This window comes from Cephus cinctus, unplaced genomic scaffold, assembly GCF_000341935.2.
Source record: "Cephus cinctus unplaced genomic scaffold, Ccin1 Ccin1_scaffold0132, whole genome shotgun sequence".
Classification (NCBI taxonomy): domain Eukaryota; kingdom Metazoa; phylum Arthropoda; class Insecta; order Hymenoptera; family Cephidae; genus Cephus; species Cephus cinctus.
This window is the reverse complement of record NW_014332865.1, coordinates 1344034-1360289: the sequence shown is the minus strand read 5'-3', so window position 1 is coordinate 1360289 and position 16256 is coordinate 1344034. Positions and strand designations below refer to the sequence as shown.

Below are 16256 nucleotides of genomic sequence, written 5' to 3'. Positions count from 1 at the left end.
CGCCAGCCAATTCTTTTTTCACCGGGAACTGACGAGCCGGTATGAACTGGGAGTTGGGGTGGAACAGGCCCAACTGCACCGCGAACGAGAGCTCTGACGGAACCTATCGGACGAGGCGATAGCTTAACGGATCCTGTCGATTTTTGGGGTCGCGTAAAATCAGCTAACGCAACTGGAGGCACGAACGGGAGCGGACGGTTACGGAAATGCACGGCCGCTCAGGCTGCTAGGTTGGGGTAGACAGGGTCGGAGTAAGAGTCCGGCAAATAGTGCGAGAGACAGAGAGCAACGAACCGAGAACGTAGCACAACGAATCGGAGCTGTAAAATCGAAATCCCTTCACCAATTAATAAATTGGGAGACTCACCGGAGCTGGGGCAGCTAATCCGTGGAGGCCGAGAACTGCATCCAAAGGACACTCTGGTGGACACTGCACTAACACACTGCACTACACCTCCGGAACACTCACAGGAATTCATAGAATTGCCTGGATATCGCGAGAACAACGCGAGAACTGTACGAACCGAGAACTTGCTATACTGTAGCGAAACACGGCAAGAAAAACTATCAACAGACAGCACGCGAGCGCGATGTCCCTCATGACACCTCGGTCGGTGTCCCGAGACAGACTGCTTTGACAAAATAGCCAAATCCGAGAACTAATCATTCTGATCATTCTGATTGGTCGAGAGCCTTTTAACCGATAACCCTTCCATCTCCTTCCAGTCGTCCCTTTAAACCAAATCGAGAGCGTTCCTTAACGAATCGGTACGTAACTTCTGGAGATCCTCCACGGTCGCTTCCCCAGGGCATCGGACGACAGCTGGGCACCACGTCCTTAACCCCTTGCACTATTTTGACGAGTCTGACTCGTGATGAAAACTTTAGGCCAAACATGGATTTCACGAGTCTGACTCGTTGTTCAGTTCCAGACCAAACATGAATATCACGAGTCTGACTCGTGGTCTTAGTTTTGGACCAAATTATATTATTATAATTAATCAGAGTTTGTTTTCATCTTATGTAATAATTAAAGTATTCTTTAAAAGTTTTTGATTCAAATTCATTTGAATTTCACAAGAGTTCCATCGCGTTCAGTAAATATGGGCACGACTACCTTGCGCTCGGTCGTAAGAATAGGTATAAAGTTTCGGCACGCTCCACCGCTCGCCTTCCACCACAACAATCGAGGTAGCCGCGTTTGGCCTGACTTTTCCCGAGATTCCAAATAGTGCAAGGGGTTAACTCGGCCAGGAGGTTCCTCTCCTGCCCTTAACCGTATCAAAACTACCTCCGCCCGCTCTACAGCCATTTGCCCATCTCCAGCGGGGCGCCGGTATCTCACCCGGGCTTCTGCCGGTCCGTGGAGACGTCTCCGTCGGGTCGTCTCCTCTGCCGGGCAACTCGGTACGTCGAGACCATCTCCCCACGGCAGATTCGAGCACCTCGACCTCAACTAAACAATAACGAAATCTTACGAGAGCCTTGACATAACTGTACGAATCAACCCGAGAGCGTAGCTTCTGAGCAGGGTGGCGACCCGAAGGGAACCAGAAATCGAGAATGTTATCTGTATCGGTAACCGGAGCCGCCTTGGGACCGTGATTAAAAAATCACGTCACAATATATACCTATGTATAACCTATACAGTTTAAGAGAATGCACAGAGCGATTCACGTAAACTGAGCCAGCCGGTTTCAATAGCTGTCACGTTGATTGATTTGATAACCCTCAGCTACACAGACCTACACATTTGACATTAAGTCCTCTTGTCAAACTAGTTTCTGCCTAAATTTTCAATGAAGAAAATCCATTAGATAATTATTGTTTGATACCTACTCATTAAATTGATTTAAACTACGATGATAGCGTTGTAAACTTCTGTCGTTATTTAACGGGTGATAAACCATACAACAATCTAAAGGTGGACGTTAGTTGGTATCAAAATTATTAAACTCCGAACCTTCTTTCCTCAATAACTAGTATGATTCAATGAAGCAAAGGCTGACAGCTGATTCTTGGCCCCATGTAATCAAACGACGAATTGAATTTTCGTAACGAGCCAGACACTTTCTTCAAATTAAAATCAAGCCATGCCCAACGCAGAATCTAACCTAACTAGAAGCCTAGGCTCATACTAGACCTGGTGGTGGCTTTTAGAACTTTCTTGTATTAAGTAAACGTTCGGTTAGCTGTGGTTATAAGCACTTTACAACGGATCCCAAATAAGTGCACAAGTGTACCCATATGCCTTTAGAGTGAAGCACGCATGAACACCTTCAAAGTACCTGGCCCAGACAAGCCTAATTACGGTAGCTGACCACAAAAAAGAATCAACTGACATGGTTCAAGGCGAACATACATAAAACCTTATATTGAACGCAAAATACAACTGGGTCAAGTAACGGGTTAAAATTTCACTTGAAACTTAAGAATTAAACTTTGAAAAAATTCCTGTGAACATTTTCTAAATATCTAATAAATATTATCTTTATTGCAATCTTGCCGTATGGACGAAAACCACAGTTCGCATCTTTTAAATCACCCTTCTACTTTCACTTAATTCTTTGGTCGAGCGTTCGCATGTGAGCGATTGACGCGAATCGTCAGAGGCATGACAGGCGCACGAAAAGGCATTCCAAACGACGGAATAACGAATGTGGAAGAAATTTGAATTTTGCGTGCCCTCCAACTCTCTATGGCTACCAATCGACCTACGTATATCAGAGCTCTATAGAATATATAAATGGGCTGTAATATACGTATATGTGAATAGTTAGCCATTGTCGTTTCCTGCCACACCGACGCGAAGCTTTCTTTATTGTTCCCTATTTAAATATAGAGTTTTAAATATTTCGGCAAGAGGCCCATTGTCGCTGAAAATGAGTGGTCCGCAAGCTTCACGATATTTATCCACAAAACCATTTATTACTCGACCCACAGAATTAGCCTCCAGCAAGCCTTTGGAGTCTACGACTCATTTCTGTCATTGATAAGAGTAATCGAGCTTGTAATCTTGGTTATACACATGAACTACGCTCGTTCGAATATTCCATGAAAATTTACGTAAACTCGTAAAATACAGCACGCACTATTCCCAGCAGTAATTTCACGTCACTGTTATGCGTACTAGACGAATTTCTGAAGTTACTAAATATATTGATTCTTCGGCAGTCACAAAACAACTAAGCGGGCTAGGGGTTACGAGCTAAAATTATGGTCTTAGCTTATTAGTCACAAAAGTTATTTATAGGCTGGCATTTAAATGGAGGAAAGACGTTGAATGGTGATTTCGAAAATTGTTACTATCATTGTGATTATTTGATTAATAACCCGTCATAGCATTCACGTTTATTACCAACAGTCTTCTTAATGGATCTAAAAAATTCCAGAAATTCAACTTCAGTCCTGCCATGATAGTACGGGCTACCTCGACGTAATAGATGCAATAAGACAGTAGCAGCACGTAGGAAGTTGAAGCTCGATCGATACAATGAAACGTGCTTCCCGCGACCCAAGCTCAGAGCAAGGTCTACGAGCTTTAGGTTAAACAATATAAAGCGGAAGTCGCAGCACTTCGAGCTTTCGATATTACGCAATGAGACGAATTTGTTTATGGAAATTCTTTGAAGCTTGAACTACCAGTCCAAGAAAGAATGGTAGACGGCTTAAAGCTCCGGATATACGTCTCCAGGAGCTTTTATCGAGAAAACCCATTTTGAAAATGAACGACAATTAAGGTAGCTGTATAAAGCTCGATCCATTGATTTCAGTCTGGTATAAACTTGAATTGTATAATAAAAGTTCGTGCTTTTACAATTTCGCTAAAACTTGTTTTTCGCTGTTTCTGTGAGAAAGTTTTGAGCTTTTCGAAGAACTTACAAAAACCAAGCAAGCATCCGCGGACGTCTGGCGCTTTCGATAATACATAATATCTATTCAGAGTTGGTGGGGTTTTCTGCGTGGGAGAACGGCTGTGCTTTTCAAGTGAAGTGTGCCCTCGGCCGAGGACTGCGGCGCCGTGGTGCGTCGCGACGCTCAGTCTACCGGCGTCGTCCGTGCTCGTAGTTTCTGCTACCCTTATATATACACCTGTAACAAGCGTGCGTTTCTTATATACGCCAATGAGAAATATTCTTTGAGTAGAAGACCGTCGTGTATTTTTTTTTTTTTATTAACAAAGCATAAAACGTGACTAGTAGTCAATGGAGCTTGCAAAGTGTGAATGAGAAATTCTGAGCTTTCTTGTTGTCATAGAATGAATATATCAACAGTGATCGATCCTGTCGAGTATCGCGAAACTTTGGAATGTTTTTTTCCCATGAGAAAAATATAGTGTCGATAACCTTATTAATATATCGAAAAGCACGTGGTGGTCATCTAAAGCTCTCAGACGGAAAGCTGGAGCCGTTTTATTATGCTACTATTTGTCATAGCTATAGGTATTTTCCTATGTTCACGTATCACCCTTATTGAATCAAATATTTGCGAGAAGCAACTGCACAAATATTACTTTCGAAATTGTTCGAGAGCGATGTATCGCCCAGAATTGTGATTTTTCTTTTTTTTTGAACGCTGAAGGTTATAATGAAAATTGCCTGCTGGTTCTCGAGCTATTGCTGCAAATTAATATACGTAGAATAACAATGTATATTGGTATATGCGTATGCACGAGTCGCGTTTCATTTGCTATGCAATTATGATGTTCCACAAGGAAAGCACGTATTATCGAGATACTATCATGCACGCGATCGCTGTTATCAGTTGTTACGAATAAAGTGCTGAAAAACCATGAGAGTATTATTTAAGGGAAAAAATTATGAAAAAGGGCCAAAGTCTAGAAAACAAGTGTTTATCCAACAACATGTTTGTCAGAACCATTAAAATTCTAAAGACAAATATTATAACATACGGATAATAGTTAATGAGTCAAAGATCATGTATATATGCATTTTGCAATGATTTTAATAGGTTATGTAAAAATAAAATTGCTATTCGACAGCCATACAGCAAATTCAATTAACATTGCTGGAATGATATGCAAAACTGAAGCAAAGTGCATCTGGTGCAGGATGACGATGCATTTGCAATAAAGGGTAACCAGCCGAAGCAGTGGTTGCAGAATATAGCTATAGGTATAGCGGAGGTTATCTCTTGCAGCATTGCAAATTCTAGCGACTCGGTTACGGACTCTGGCAATTTTCGCGACCCACCATGTTAATGAAATGGGACGTAAGTATTTTGCGGAGCTACGCAAGTTTCCCTGGGGGGATATTGTGCAGAAGTTTGAAATTTTGAGGCTGTATAAAATGGCCGTGAATAATCAAGGTTAACGCGTACATAGTATATTATACACGTGAATAAAGAATGTGGGAAAATGTGGTATGGAAAAAAAATGTATGGCAAATAAAAAAGGAAGATTACTAAGGATCGTATCGGCAGGGGGCGGCGGAGGGGAAGTTTACCGAAGAGACCAATCGATTGCCTGTACCAATCTAAAGAAAAATATATCAAGATGGCGCATACGTGACTCTCGTGGTACTTCGATCAGATTATAATTTTTGAAAATTGAAATAAAAAATATGCAAAATGTTTTTTGATGTAATAATATAATTATTCCTAGAGAATAACCTAGACTGGGTACCTATAGCAAAAATGATAAAAAATAAGCAAATTTTTTATATTACAGCAATCAATGAACGACCTGATCAGACTGTTGGTATAAGCATACTGATTTTGCATTGAACTAAAACTTTGTATTCTATGATCTAGGAAATTTTCATCAGAGACTCAGGCGCTTATCGCTTTTACAAATATGTCGATATTTCGCGAGCCTTTCGCAGCTGGAATTGGATGCTCGAACCCGGTTTAATTAAACCGCAACGAAGAGGCATAACAGCCAATTTCCGATTAAATGAAGAAAACCATTATGGGGAAAGGATTTCTTGAAAATTACCATTTCAACGTCAGGTGGAGTAAGATGCGAAGACCTTGAAGATATACGTAAAATAAAGAAAAACTTTGTTTTCTCTAAAAGAAATATAGAGTATCAGTGATGGCATTGCTATATTATCGTTAAGTGATAATTAATAACTCGATACGATAATCGACGAGTGGCGTCGGGACGCTCGACGTTGCGCTGCTGAAAAACTTGGCAAGCATGACGAGTCTTATTAATATGCACGTCAGAGATGTTTCCCTGCCGTTAAATAATGAGTGTCGTCCTGCGTTTTGGACCAGTAAAGATGGTTAGTTCATTAGCTCACAGTCAAAAGGAAATAACGAAGAAGTGCGCAACTACTCAGCCGAAAGTACCTAAGAGCGAAAGAGCTGCCAACATCTGGAATCGTAAGGGACTGGCAAAAGTTTCGGAGGAAAATATAACATAAAAAAAGCTTCGGAAGGATCGTTGCCAAAATCACAGAATCCATTCGCGAGAAAAAGAGGAAGGAATTTTCAAATTTAAAATAAAAAAATTGCAAAATTCAAAAGTTCGTAAAACCACCCTAAATATGACTGTCGCTCGTGGAACATCCCACCGAACATATATCAAGAACGTGTACGAAAAAAGATTAAGAAATTTTCTAATATCTTAAATATAAAAAATTTTTGAAATTTCATCATCACGACCAATTAAGATTCTCGGAGCTAATGAATCCAGAGAATATAATAGTTAAGAACGTATGGACGTCACACGAGGAATGGAAATCACAGAACCACCCGATTGCGAGATACGTTTTATAACGACAATCAATAATTCTAACGAATTTAATAATTTTTCAAAAATTTATACTCCGACCGTCACCTCGATATCCTTCGATGTATCCAAGATAGAAGGTGCATCGGTTAGTGCAGTGAATGACAACGTGCCACTTACCGTACTCAAGGGAATTGTGTTAGTGAGCATTATAGTGACAGCACTTTTGGGTAATACCTTAGTGATAGCAAGTGTTAAGAGACACCGAAAGTTACGTGTACCGACGAATCGTTACGTAGTCAGCTTAGCGGCGGCTGATTTGCTGGTAGCCATGTGCGCCATGACTTTTAGCGCGTCCGTCGAATTATCCGGTAAATGGATATTCGGTCGTTTCATGTGTGACGTGTGGAGTTCGTTGGACGTGTACTTTTCAACCGCGTCGATACTTCATCTGTGTTGTATAAGTGTCGACAGATATTACGCAATAGTGCGACCACTGGAGTATCCGATTATTATGAGAAGAAACACTGTGACTTGTATGTTGTGCAGTGCTTGGCTACTTCCGGCTTTTATAAGCTTTGTGCCAATTTTAATGGAGTGGTACACCACCAAGAAGAATCTGGAATTTTTAAAAAATAATCCTCAGGTAGATACTCCAGATAAGATCAGATTAACCTTTTATTCGTTTTCGAGCTCCTTTTCTACCTTGCCAACGTGTTTTTGACGCTTGAGATTTTATCCGATCTTAAGATTTCTTTAATTGCTGCTTGCTTTCCATGGGACAGAATTTTTTTAGCCAGTCTTCTTCCAGTCTCTCCTATAGGAGATAAAGAAACTTTTTGTATCCAATAAATTGATCGTGGATATTGATTGGATTCGTTATTTCAAGATTGATATATTAAATTTAATCACAATACAGTCTCTTTGATTTTCATCAGGAAATTCAAACACCTGATTTTTTCAATTCCATGATAAATTGCTAAGCAGATATTTTTGACGTGTGTGATAAACAACGATTGTCCGGTGAAGCTAGCACGATTCAATTAAGATAAAAGCCTCGTTTGGTAAAATCGGTAAGTTTGCTTTGCTCTTAAACATTGTCGAAAATAGAACGAAGAAAGGTTACGAATTTCGACCCATTTTGTTTTTTCGAGCCACTCAGCGTGATCCTAAGAAAACGTTCGCCGGAGATCCAATTAATTTCTCTTTGTTTTTTCGCTACCCTTAGCATTAGGCCGAATCGCCAAATTTCGCTTTTGTTCCATCCGTTAGATTTAAGAAGAAAAAAAAAAAATTTTGCACTGTTACGATAACACCAATAATCCGATATTAAATTCACGATAAAAGTTTCCTCGAGCAGGTATGCATCTTCGTCGTGAATCGAGCGTACGCAGTGATAAGTTCATCCATATCCTTCTGGATACCCGGTATCGTGATGATCGTCATGTATTACAAGATATACAAGGAGGCCGTAAGACAGCGCAAGGCCTTAAGCAGAGCCTCCAGCAACACCGTACTAAATAGCGTCCACCTGCACAGAGTATCAACATCGAGACATAATTCCAGAGCATCTCATCAACTTTTACTACATCCGAGTGACGCAAGTGACATGAGAAGACCGTCTTACAGATCAGCAACAGAGCTCAACATAAAAAACGGTGAGTGGTATCGAAGGTTGACACAAAAAAATTCTCACCATTTGGTCCCCTCCACACCCACAGACTTCACGATACCAAGGTCAGACTCGTGAGGAAAAAAAAAGATTTGAAGTAACCAGGCTTCTTGAGAATCTATCAAATTCGCCAAGTCCACTTGGCTAATGGTGTCAGAATAACTCGGCACTGCCTCTGATACATGGCTGTGGATTATTACAAGAAAATTTACGATCTAGACAGCGGTCGAGTTTGCATTCAACAGTTAGCGGCGCTGCTTACATTCGCGTGCTAACGACAGACTCGCTACGTGTTTCTAGCTCGCTAATGCACATTTTGGCAGCAATACTATTCGCCTACTTAGTACTATATAGACGTGTTGTATATATGGATACACAGGTTGAATACACAGGCTTAAGTATGGAGGTGGTCCCTATAGTCACCCTCGACCCCCAATTCCCCTGCCTTCGTCGTTTTACGAGCAATTCACATGGAGAGCGGCCAGCAGAACAGCTGCCAAGAATTGCACGTTACGAATTTGCCATTTCACAATTATCGTCCGGACCTGCCTGCCACTAAGTTTTACCAGCATTCAAATATACCTGTGTAAGCTTTCTCGAGCAGGATATACATATATATGAATATATTTATATATATATATATATATATATACACGCACTTGATAACATCAAATTATATTCCGGCTGGTATCTTGCCTCGTCAAATTCCTTATGACAAAAAAATTGGACAGGATATACATATATATGAATATATTTAGAATTGCACGTTACGAATTTGCCATTTCACAATTATCGTCCGGACCTGCCTGCCACTAAGTTTTACCAGCATTCAAATATACCTGTGTAAGCTTTCTCGAGCAGGATATACATATATATGAATATATTTATATATATATATATATATATATACACGCACTTGATAACATCAAATTATATTCCGGCTGGTATCTTGCCTCGTCAAATTCCTTATGACAAAAAAATTGGACGTAAAAAAACTGCTCTCTCCTTGGAGAGTCCAATAATCCTTTTCAACCCTCGCATATACACACATGCACGAACGTGTGTCTATCATAGGAACTCGACCACGTAGAAGCTTTGTTCTTCGAAGCGTGCAAAGATTCTCACCGCGGGAAGGGAGTTATCTCGGAGTTTGCAGGCGGCTGTGGCAAGTCTGGAAAAATACCATAAGAAGCGATGAGAGAGCATCGTCCAGGTCGCATTGTGGATGAAAACGATAATACCATCTTGAATCTTGCTTGTATAGAATAAATTGAATAAAGCTCATCATCGACACGCAGTGTCAGATGATTGAGCAAGTGATTTACGCACCATTCGCTCGACTGGTAACTTTACTACCAAGAGAATGTTATTAAAGAGTCAATTTAATCTGTTAATAAGTAATCATAACAATTACCTAAAATAACTACAATTCTTACAAGGAACGATAATTATAAATGGGATTGTACAAGTAATTCGTATATTTCTGATAAATTACGTCGGCAATGAAAACAATCTACAGTACAGTCAGCCAGAGTTCCTTGCGCCGTCAGAAATCAGATTCGACCTAGCATTGAATGTGCTATCGAACAACTGGGTCTCCTCGGTACTTTCTCTTGGTGTTCCAGGAGACACGCAGATATTGCAAGGTAGACCTGCAAGCTAGGTAGTCTGAGATTGCATGTCGGCAGCCGAAGGAAATGGTATTGGAAGATATGTAGGTACGTAACGTATAGTAACGCTATCGACGTGCATATCGGACTTTCAACAGAAACAGACTTAAATACGAGCTATTTCACTGGCTCGGTGCTATGACAGTTTCTATCGTACCTCTCGTACTGATTTTCAAGTTTAGACAGTCACGTGAAAAGGAGTAGGATTCTCGTTCGGGCAAACTGTGAAATGTCTTTTCTTCGCGAGACATCGGATTTGAACGGTATTGAGAAAATGGACGCGAATCCGTAGCCGATTTCTCTTGGAAACTTTTTAAGTCCAGATATCTTATTTGGCAAAATGGCTATAGAAGGAAAGTTTTATCAGTGAACTCAGACATGTACTTGACTACAATGCTGGTCTGTGTATTATATATATATGTTTGATGTATAGATACGAGACTTTCCTATTTGTAGAATCTTCCACAGCATCTCTGCAGTTCTCTGAAAACTTTAATGAAAGCCGTACTATAGCAAAACTTTCCTAGAGACGACAAAAGATAAGTTCTGTATCGAACCAGCCTTCATCCATCGAGAAAATATGCTAGAATACGGCGTAGCCTTCGAGGGCAGTCCTAAAGGTTAACGTAGGCTGGCAATAGTAGTGGAGAATATCTGGTTAGGGCTGGAACTAGAAATCCCTTGGACGGAATAGCTTGAAAATATACATATATATATTGTATATAAAGTTCATTGACTATTGCAGAGAATATTGAGGAGTAGCAAGCGGGAATGAAAAGTATTGAACCTGACTTTTAAAACGAGCTGCAGTCGACTGGCGACATGTAACATTGAAATTGAATCTGCGAAGAAAGTAGGCTCACCCTCGAAGCTTGATTTGTAATTAAATCAAGGAAAATAAATATTGCGAATTAACGAGTTGATTAACTCTCCACTTGGATACTTGGTAATATTTTTTTTCAATATACAAAATTCAAGGCTACGATAAAAAGCAATTCAATAGTATCCAGCAAGTCGTTGAAGGGGCTGTTTTTGGCGTTATAAATGATTTGCCTGATTTGCTTATCTGGTATCTGGCAGACTATAAGGGACCTATCTCCTGATAGGTCACCTGGGTGGTACTTGTACTGCTCCTTGGTTTAAATGCTGACGAGTATGTAATCGTTTCATCCATAAGGGATGAGTAAGTACTTCTGCACTCGACGTTGCCAACTCTGCAGATCTTTTTTTTTATTTGGAGAAATTAACATAGAAATCGGACCCTTGCAGATCAGCGTCTGCTGTATGATCTTAGGTTGACTTTTGTGTCCCAGACGGCCTACTTGTATCTAACCTGTTTTCGAAATCACGAGCTATACCGCCAGGACCCTCAAAAGTTATGCAATGACTTTGCTGCTTAAAAATCACTCAGTGACAGCGTCAGCTGTATCGAGACCATGGCACAGGCCATCATCAGAAATACGTGCTGTAGCATAAATTTCCCATGGGAATGAAGGTCTTACACTTCTGGTATTGCTGGTAATTTAATGACAGATGAAAATAATATATGCATCGTGTATCGGTATAGTCTGGTTGGTGTAGTGTACATGGATATATTTGACATTGAAGGGAGTATTTGCGAAAAAGATGGTTCGCGATGTACTTGGAGTGATTTGACAGGATTTCGAGTGTGAAATGAAATTTTGATGAGAATGAACGTGGACCTATAGTGATACGTGTGTAGATAGATATACGGCAGTATCACATCGAGGCGTAAGTAATAAAGGTGAAAGTGTAGGATTAAGAGAGTGTACTCTTGAGGTTCTTGAGCTTCTAGAAAATGTTTTCGGGATTTTCTTAAATTTTGAGATTTTTTCCTTCGGAAAAAAAATTTCATTTACATAATTCTCTTCATTTACGAAATTTGTTGATAGACTTTTTCAGTTAAATTGGCATTACGTGTAGACGGAATAAAATACTGAGAACAAAAATATGGCGGATGGGCTATATAAAAGTTTTGATGTAATTAAAAAAAAATTTTTCCCGTGAGCAATAATTATATCCGTGTTTTAGGCGTTAACGAGGAATTCATGAACGGATAAGTTTTAATTTAAAAAAAAAACAGGAAAAAATGGATATTAAAATAACGAATGAAAAACCTTTCTCTTACTTTTCCTCATTCTCTTTTTTTTTTTACTTTACCAGAATACATTCCAGGTGAAAGATTCTCGGGGGTTCACGCTCAAGGAAATACCGCAAATCACGTGCCGACGCCGACCCCACCCTCTACCAACTGCTCCGCCATTACCGCGAGGTGACGGTGAAAATAGGAAAGTTGCAGAGTTGGTACGTGAGGCATTTCCCGGTGTTTTGTAAAGGCGGTATCTTTTTTATACTTGTATACGGGATACACCGGTATTACGTACAAGATGCTTTTTTTACAGAAATGAACTTTTTCCAAAAATATAGGACAAGCACTCGACGTCGAGTAGCGAAGCTTGCAAACATTGGTTCGTGCCAGTTTCAAATTTCCTTCAGAATTTCTAGTAAGAATTTTCCTTAATTAACCAAAAAGAAAAAGCAAAATGTGTCAGACGAAGAAGAGAAAAATTCATGAATTCGAAAAATGATATATTTTAAATTTTCATAAGTTTCTCGCCATTGAAAAAAAAAATGTATCCCATAACCGGTAGTAGCTTATAGCTAAGAAATGGGATGAAGAAGACTAACGGTATGGGGGTTTGTTTCGCCCCAGGTTGCGGTAGGGTAGGGTAGGTCAGTGAACGGGAATCCAGCCAGCTCCAGCAGGAGCACCCCGGGACTCTCTCGGCCTCTACTTGTTCGCTCGATATCTGGAAACGAGACTACGGGAACATAGGAAAGAGGGGCTAGCCTATCCAGGGCTGCTTCTACTCGCACCCCCGAGACTCACCGAGACTCGCCGTCCAATCACCAACCCCCTTGCAGAACGTGAAATGGCTCTGTGCTACGCCACGTGTACATTGCAACCAATATTGACACCTACCTGTGAACCGTGACTAAGGGAAGTTCGTAAGCAACCACAAGACCCCTCCAAAAAGAAAAGGAACACCCCAAAGGAATTCATCGTGGTATCAGGGTTTACGACTCCCGAAACGCAGCCCTTAAAAAACACTTTGAAAGTCTGTAGCTCTCTCGACGACGCAGATCGTCGCAGAAGAAATGGGCATTTCGTGGCAGGAAAATTTCCCTGACTTCACTCTCCGGGGAGATGACGATTCTCAATGGCCCTTATTGCACTCCATTTCCAAGAAAGTGTATCGAATCTTTATCGGCACAAGGGTGGTACGCTTCGACAGAGGAGTAGGTGAAGAATTTGAAAAGAGTACCCATACTCGATCCTATAGACCTCTTTGTATCCGGCATGGCCGTGAAATTGACTCGACTTTGTAAAGCACGTCGTCCTAACGTGACAGCATTCGACCGCGTAGAAAGATTACATTTTCCTTTAGCGAAGACACGCTCCGTACTAGAATTCATATAAAAGCCTCTCCAGTATCTTTACGGTTCCTGAATTTCTCTTAGAGTTGCTATTCTTATAGAATATTTGCCAGGTACCTATCTACCTGACTATTTTGCGTTACATCATGAGAAAGATCTGACCTGCTCCAGCTCCAGTAGGATTAGAGATTTATCCTTGGAAATTGTCATCCGTGGTTCCCAGGTCCACCTTGGAGATTACTCCCTGGTACTGAGGGTCTTCCTGCGACAGTAATTTCAGCTATTTTAACTGCCTCTATGGTGAGTCTAGGAGAGAGGATGCACTATAAACGTATATATATATATATAGTGTACGTAAATATAGCATTTCTCTTGAGAGGTCACGTAATTCAATGATCAATTCTATTGTTACTCTTTGAAAAGAGGATCGGTATCTTTTTATTCCTAAAGATGTCACGTTTATTCGTGGCTACGTTTTCTCGATACGATCTTCCAACCATACCTTACTGAATTTATACGTCCATTACGTATACGTATGACGACAGAATTACGTTCTCACGGGAAGGGGGATGAAACTCTGCGATCTTACTGTACGATAAAATGGGCCGCCATTATTCTTCGTACATTGCCCGTTATTCATGCATTCCTGATAATTTCAATATTACTTTTCCCATCTGTGTGAACTTACTAGTTTCAGATCGATGGCGAATCTTTTATAGGACGTTAACAAAATCCCATATGTTATATATACATATGCTCTTATGATAGCTTGTGGTATATATAGCATCGCACGTTGTTTGCTGAATACGAAAGAAGCTTTGGGTATGGCTCCAGTTAGACCTGCAAATATAAACAACAAAAGTCAAATATATTTTCGGATTACGTATCAAAGTCTTGAGTCTGTTACGCGATTGACTTTTCATTTTCAACAAAAATTATATTTAAAATTCCAATAATCAATGCCGTAACTAAGCTTCGAGGCTACTCGATAACCGAACGGTTTATCTTAATAGCTAAGTTTACTTAAGGGTAGCTGAGGTCGGCTACGCGTAGGGTTATCGTTATGGCTACATTCAGAGGGCCGCCATGTTCCAAAGGTCAGGAGGTCAGGGATTTGATTCGGAGAACCAAAGATCCCATGGGACCACTCTGCGCAATCTTTGCCTTCGCTTTGATTGCAGATACCATTACCCAGGAAGTTTTCCGTCAAAAGTTTCGCAATTGCAATCGTTGTGCACGGATGCATTTTCCTTGATAAATGGTTCAGAAACCAAGAGCAAAACTGCCGTCGTAACTTTGAACTGCAGTTTAAAACTTTTTCACGAGTAAAGTCAATATTTTTTATAGGTTGCGTAATTCCAAAACCGTTACCAAATCCGTAACCATTAATGGTTACACGCCACCGATGCCACATCGATGACGCTTCGCCATGTTTGCTCCTGTCGTTTTATCTGGCTTTAATTTGTCTCTTTCTCTTTTCAATTTTCTTTGCCTTTCCCAGCTTCACATAAATTTATGGTACTCGTCTCCCAGCATCCAGATTCTGCTGTTATTCTGAATATCTGTTGGCACTGATAAGAAACAAGGCCGCCGTTGTCTTACGAATCGCGGCCGTTCCGTATTTCTTATATCTTGATAGATGAGCACATCGATTTCACAAAGGGGTGGAGAAATGACCAGCCAACCTAAATCTGCCTTACTGCACAAGAACACGCAACCCTTCAACTCACTTCAACGATTAACCTTTCATTCTACTCTGTATTATCTAAACAACCTGCAAAATAGTTTGCCCAACCGGATCATTGATCTTTGGCAGGAACATTCCTCCCTCTTCTGCCTGCTACTTGCATATCATATCCTATCATGGATATTGTTCGCTCGTAAATATTTTTTGTAAATAAAAAATATTTTTACAAAATAACAGAAAAACTTTGTTTTTGGTTGTAAATTGTACATGTCCAATTGTACTTTCTTCGTATCGATTCAACATACGTAATCTTAACATTTATTTATACAGTTTGGAATATTACAGAATGACCAATGTCTATCCAGCCAGTAGTGAATTCAAAATAAGCTCAATTTCAAGCCCGACGAAGCTCAGAAGCTCGGACATTCGTGTTCTGCTATTCGAAGCAATCTCATAACTTGGGAGCTATGGTAGACATTTGCTTGAGACTAATGCCAATAGATTCCTATTTCTGTGATAGAAACACGTGTCTAAGGGTCCAAGAGACAGCATCTAATATGCAGGATAGGTAGTATTAGACGTACCAATTGCCTGAAGCTACAGTCTAGAACATATGCCTTGAACGCCAAGGGAATTGAATGAGCACAAATGTACTAATTCTCAAACGATTGACTCCATATGGATTATCGATTACAAATGACGCACGAATATGTTAATAATATTTTTCATATTTTTATTTACCCATCTGGATTAATGTAATGCTGAAATAAAATCACGGAACTTTTCGACTCGCTTTAACTTTTAAACCTAATTATAAACTACTGACGAACCACCAGTAACATTGTCCCACGAATTATTTTTACCACCGATCCGTTTTCACTCGAATCCACCTCCAAGCTATCGTTCCAGGGAGTGAAACTTTGTTCTGAATCCGAATAAAGGTTAGTACAGTTAACATATAGTAGCGCCAACCCGCTTTACGTTTTACCGCAACGTTCTATACTGCGTTCGTCATGACTTTGACTATAGCTACGACACATAGAAAAACAGAACCGGAAATAACGTGGATAG

The 16256-nt window shown here is 40.3% G+C and overlaps 1 protein-coding gene across 14 annotated transcripts in view; it reads left to right on the top strand.

Moving 5' to 3' along the window:
- LOC107263126 (octopamine receptor beta-3R) overlaps positions 1-16256 on the top strand; it is a 60266-nt gene that overhangs the window by 38745 nt on the left and 5265 nt on the right. The window contains exons 1-3 of one of the 14 annotated variants that reach the window (XM_015729999.2): positions 3995-4103; positions 5773-7343; positions 8058-8355. The exons of 7 other annotated variants lie outside the window; for them this stretch is intronic. In XM_015729999.2, coding sequence (XP_015585485.1) covers positions 6684-7343; positions 8058-8355 — 958 coding nt within the window. In that variant the 5' untranslated portion in view covers positions 3995-4103; positions 5773-6683. Of the gene's footprint in view, positions 1-3994; positions 7344-8057; positions 8356-12223; positions 12407-12773; positions 16127-16256 lie in introns of those variants that run through there. 6 more of the 14 variants (XM_025080521.1, XM_015729998.2, XM_015729997.2 and 3 more) reach the window with 6 other exon arrangements.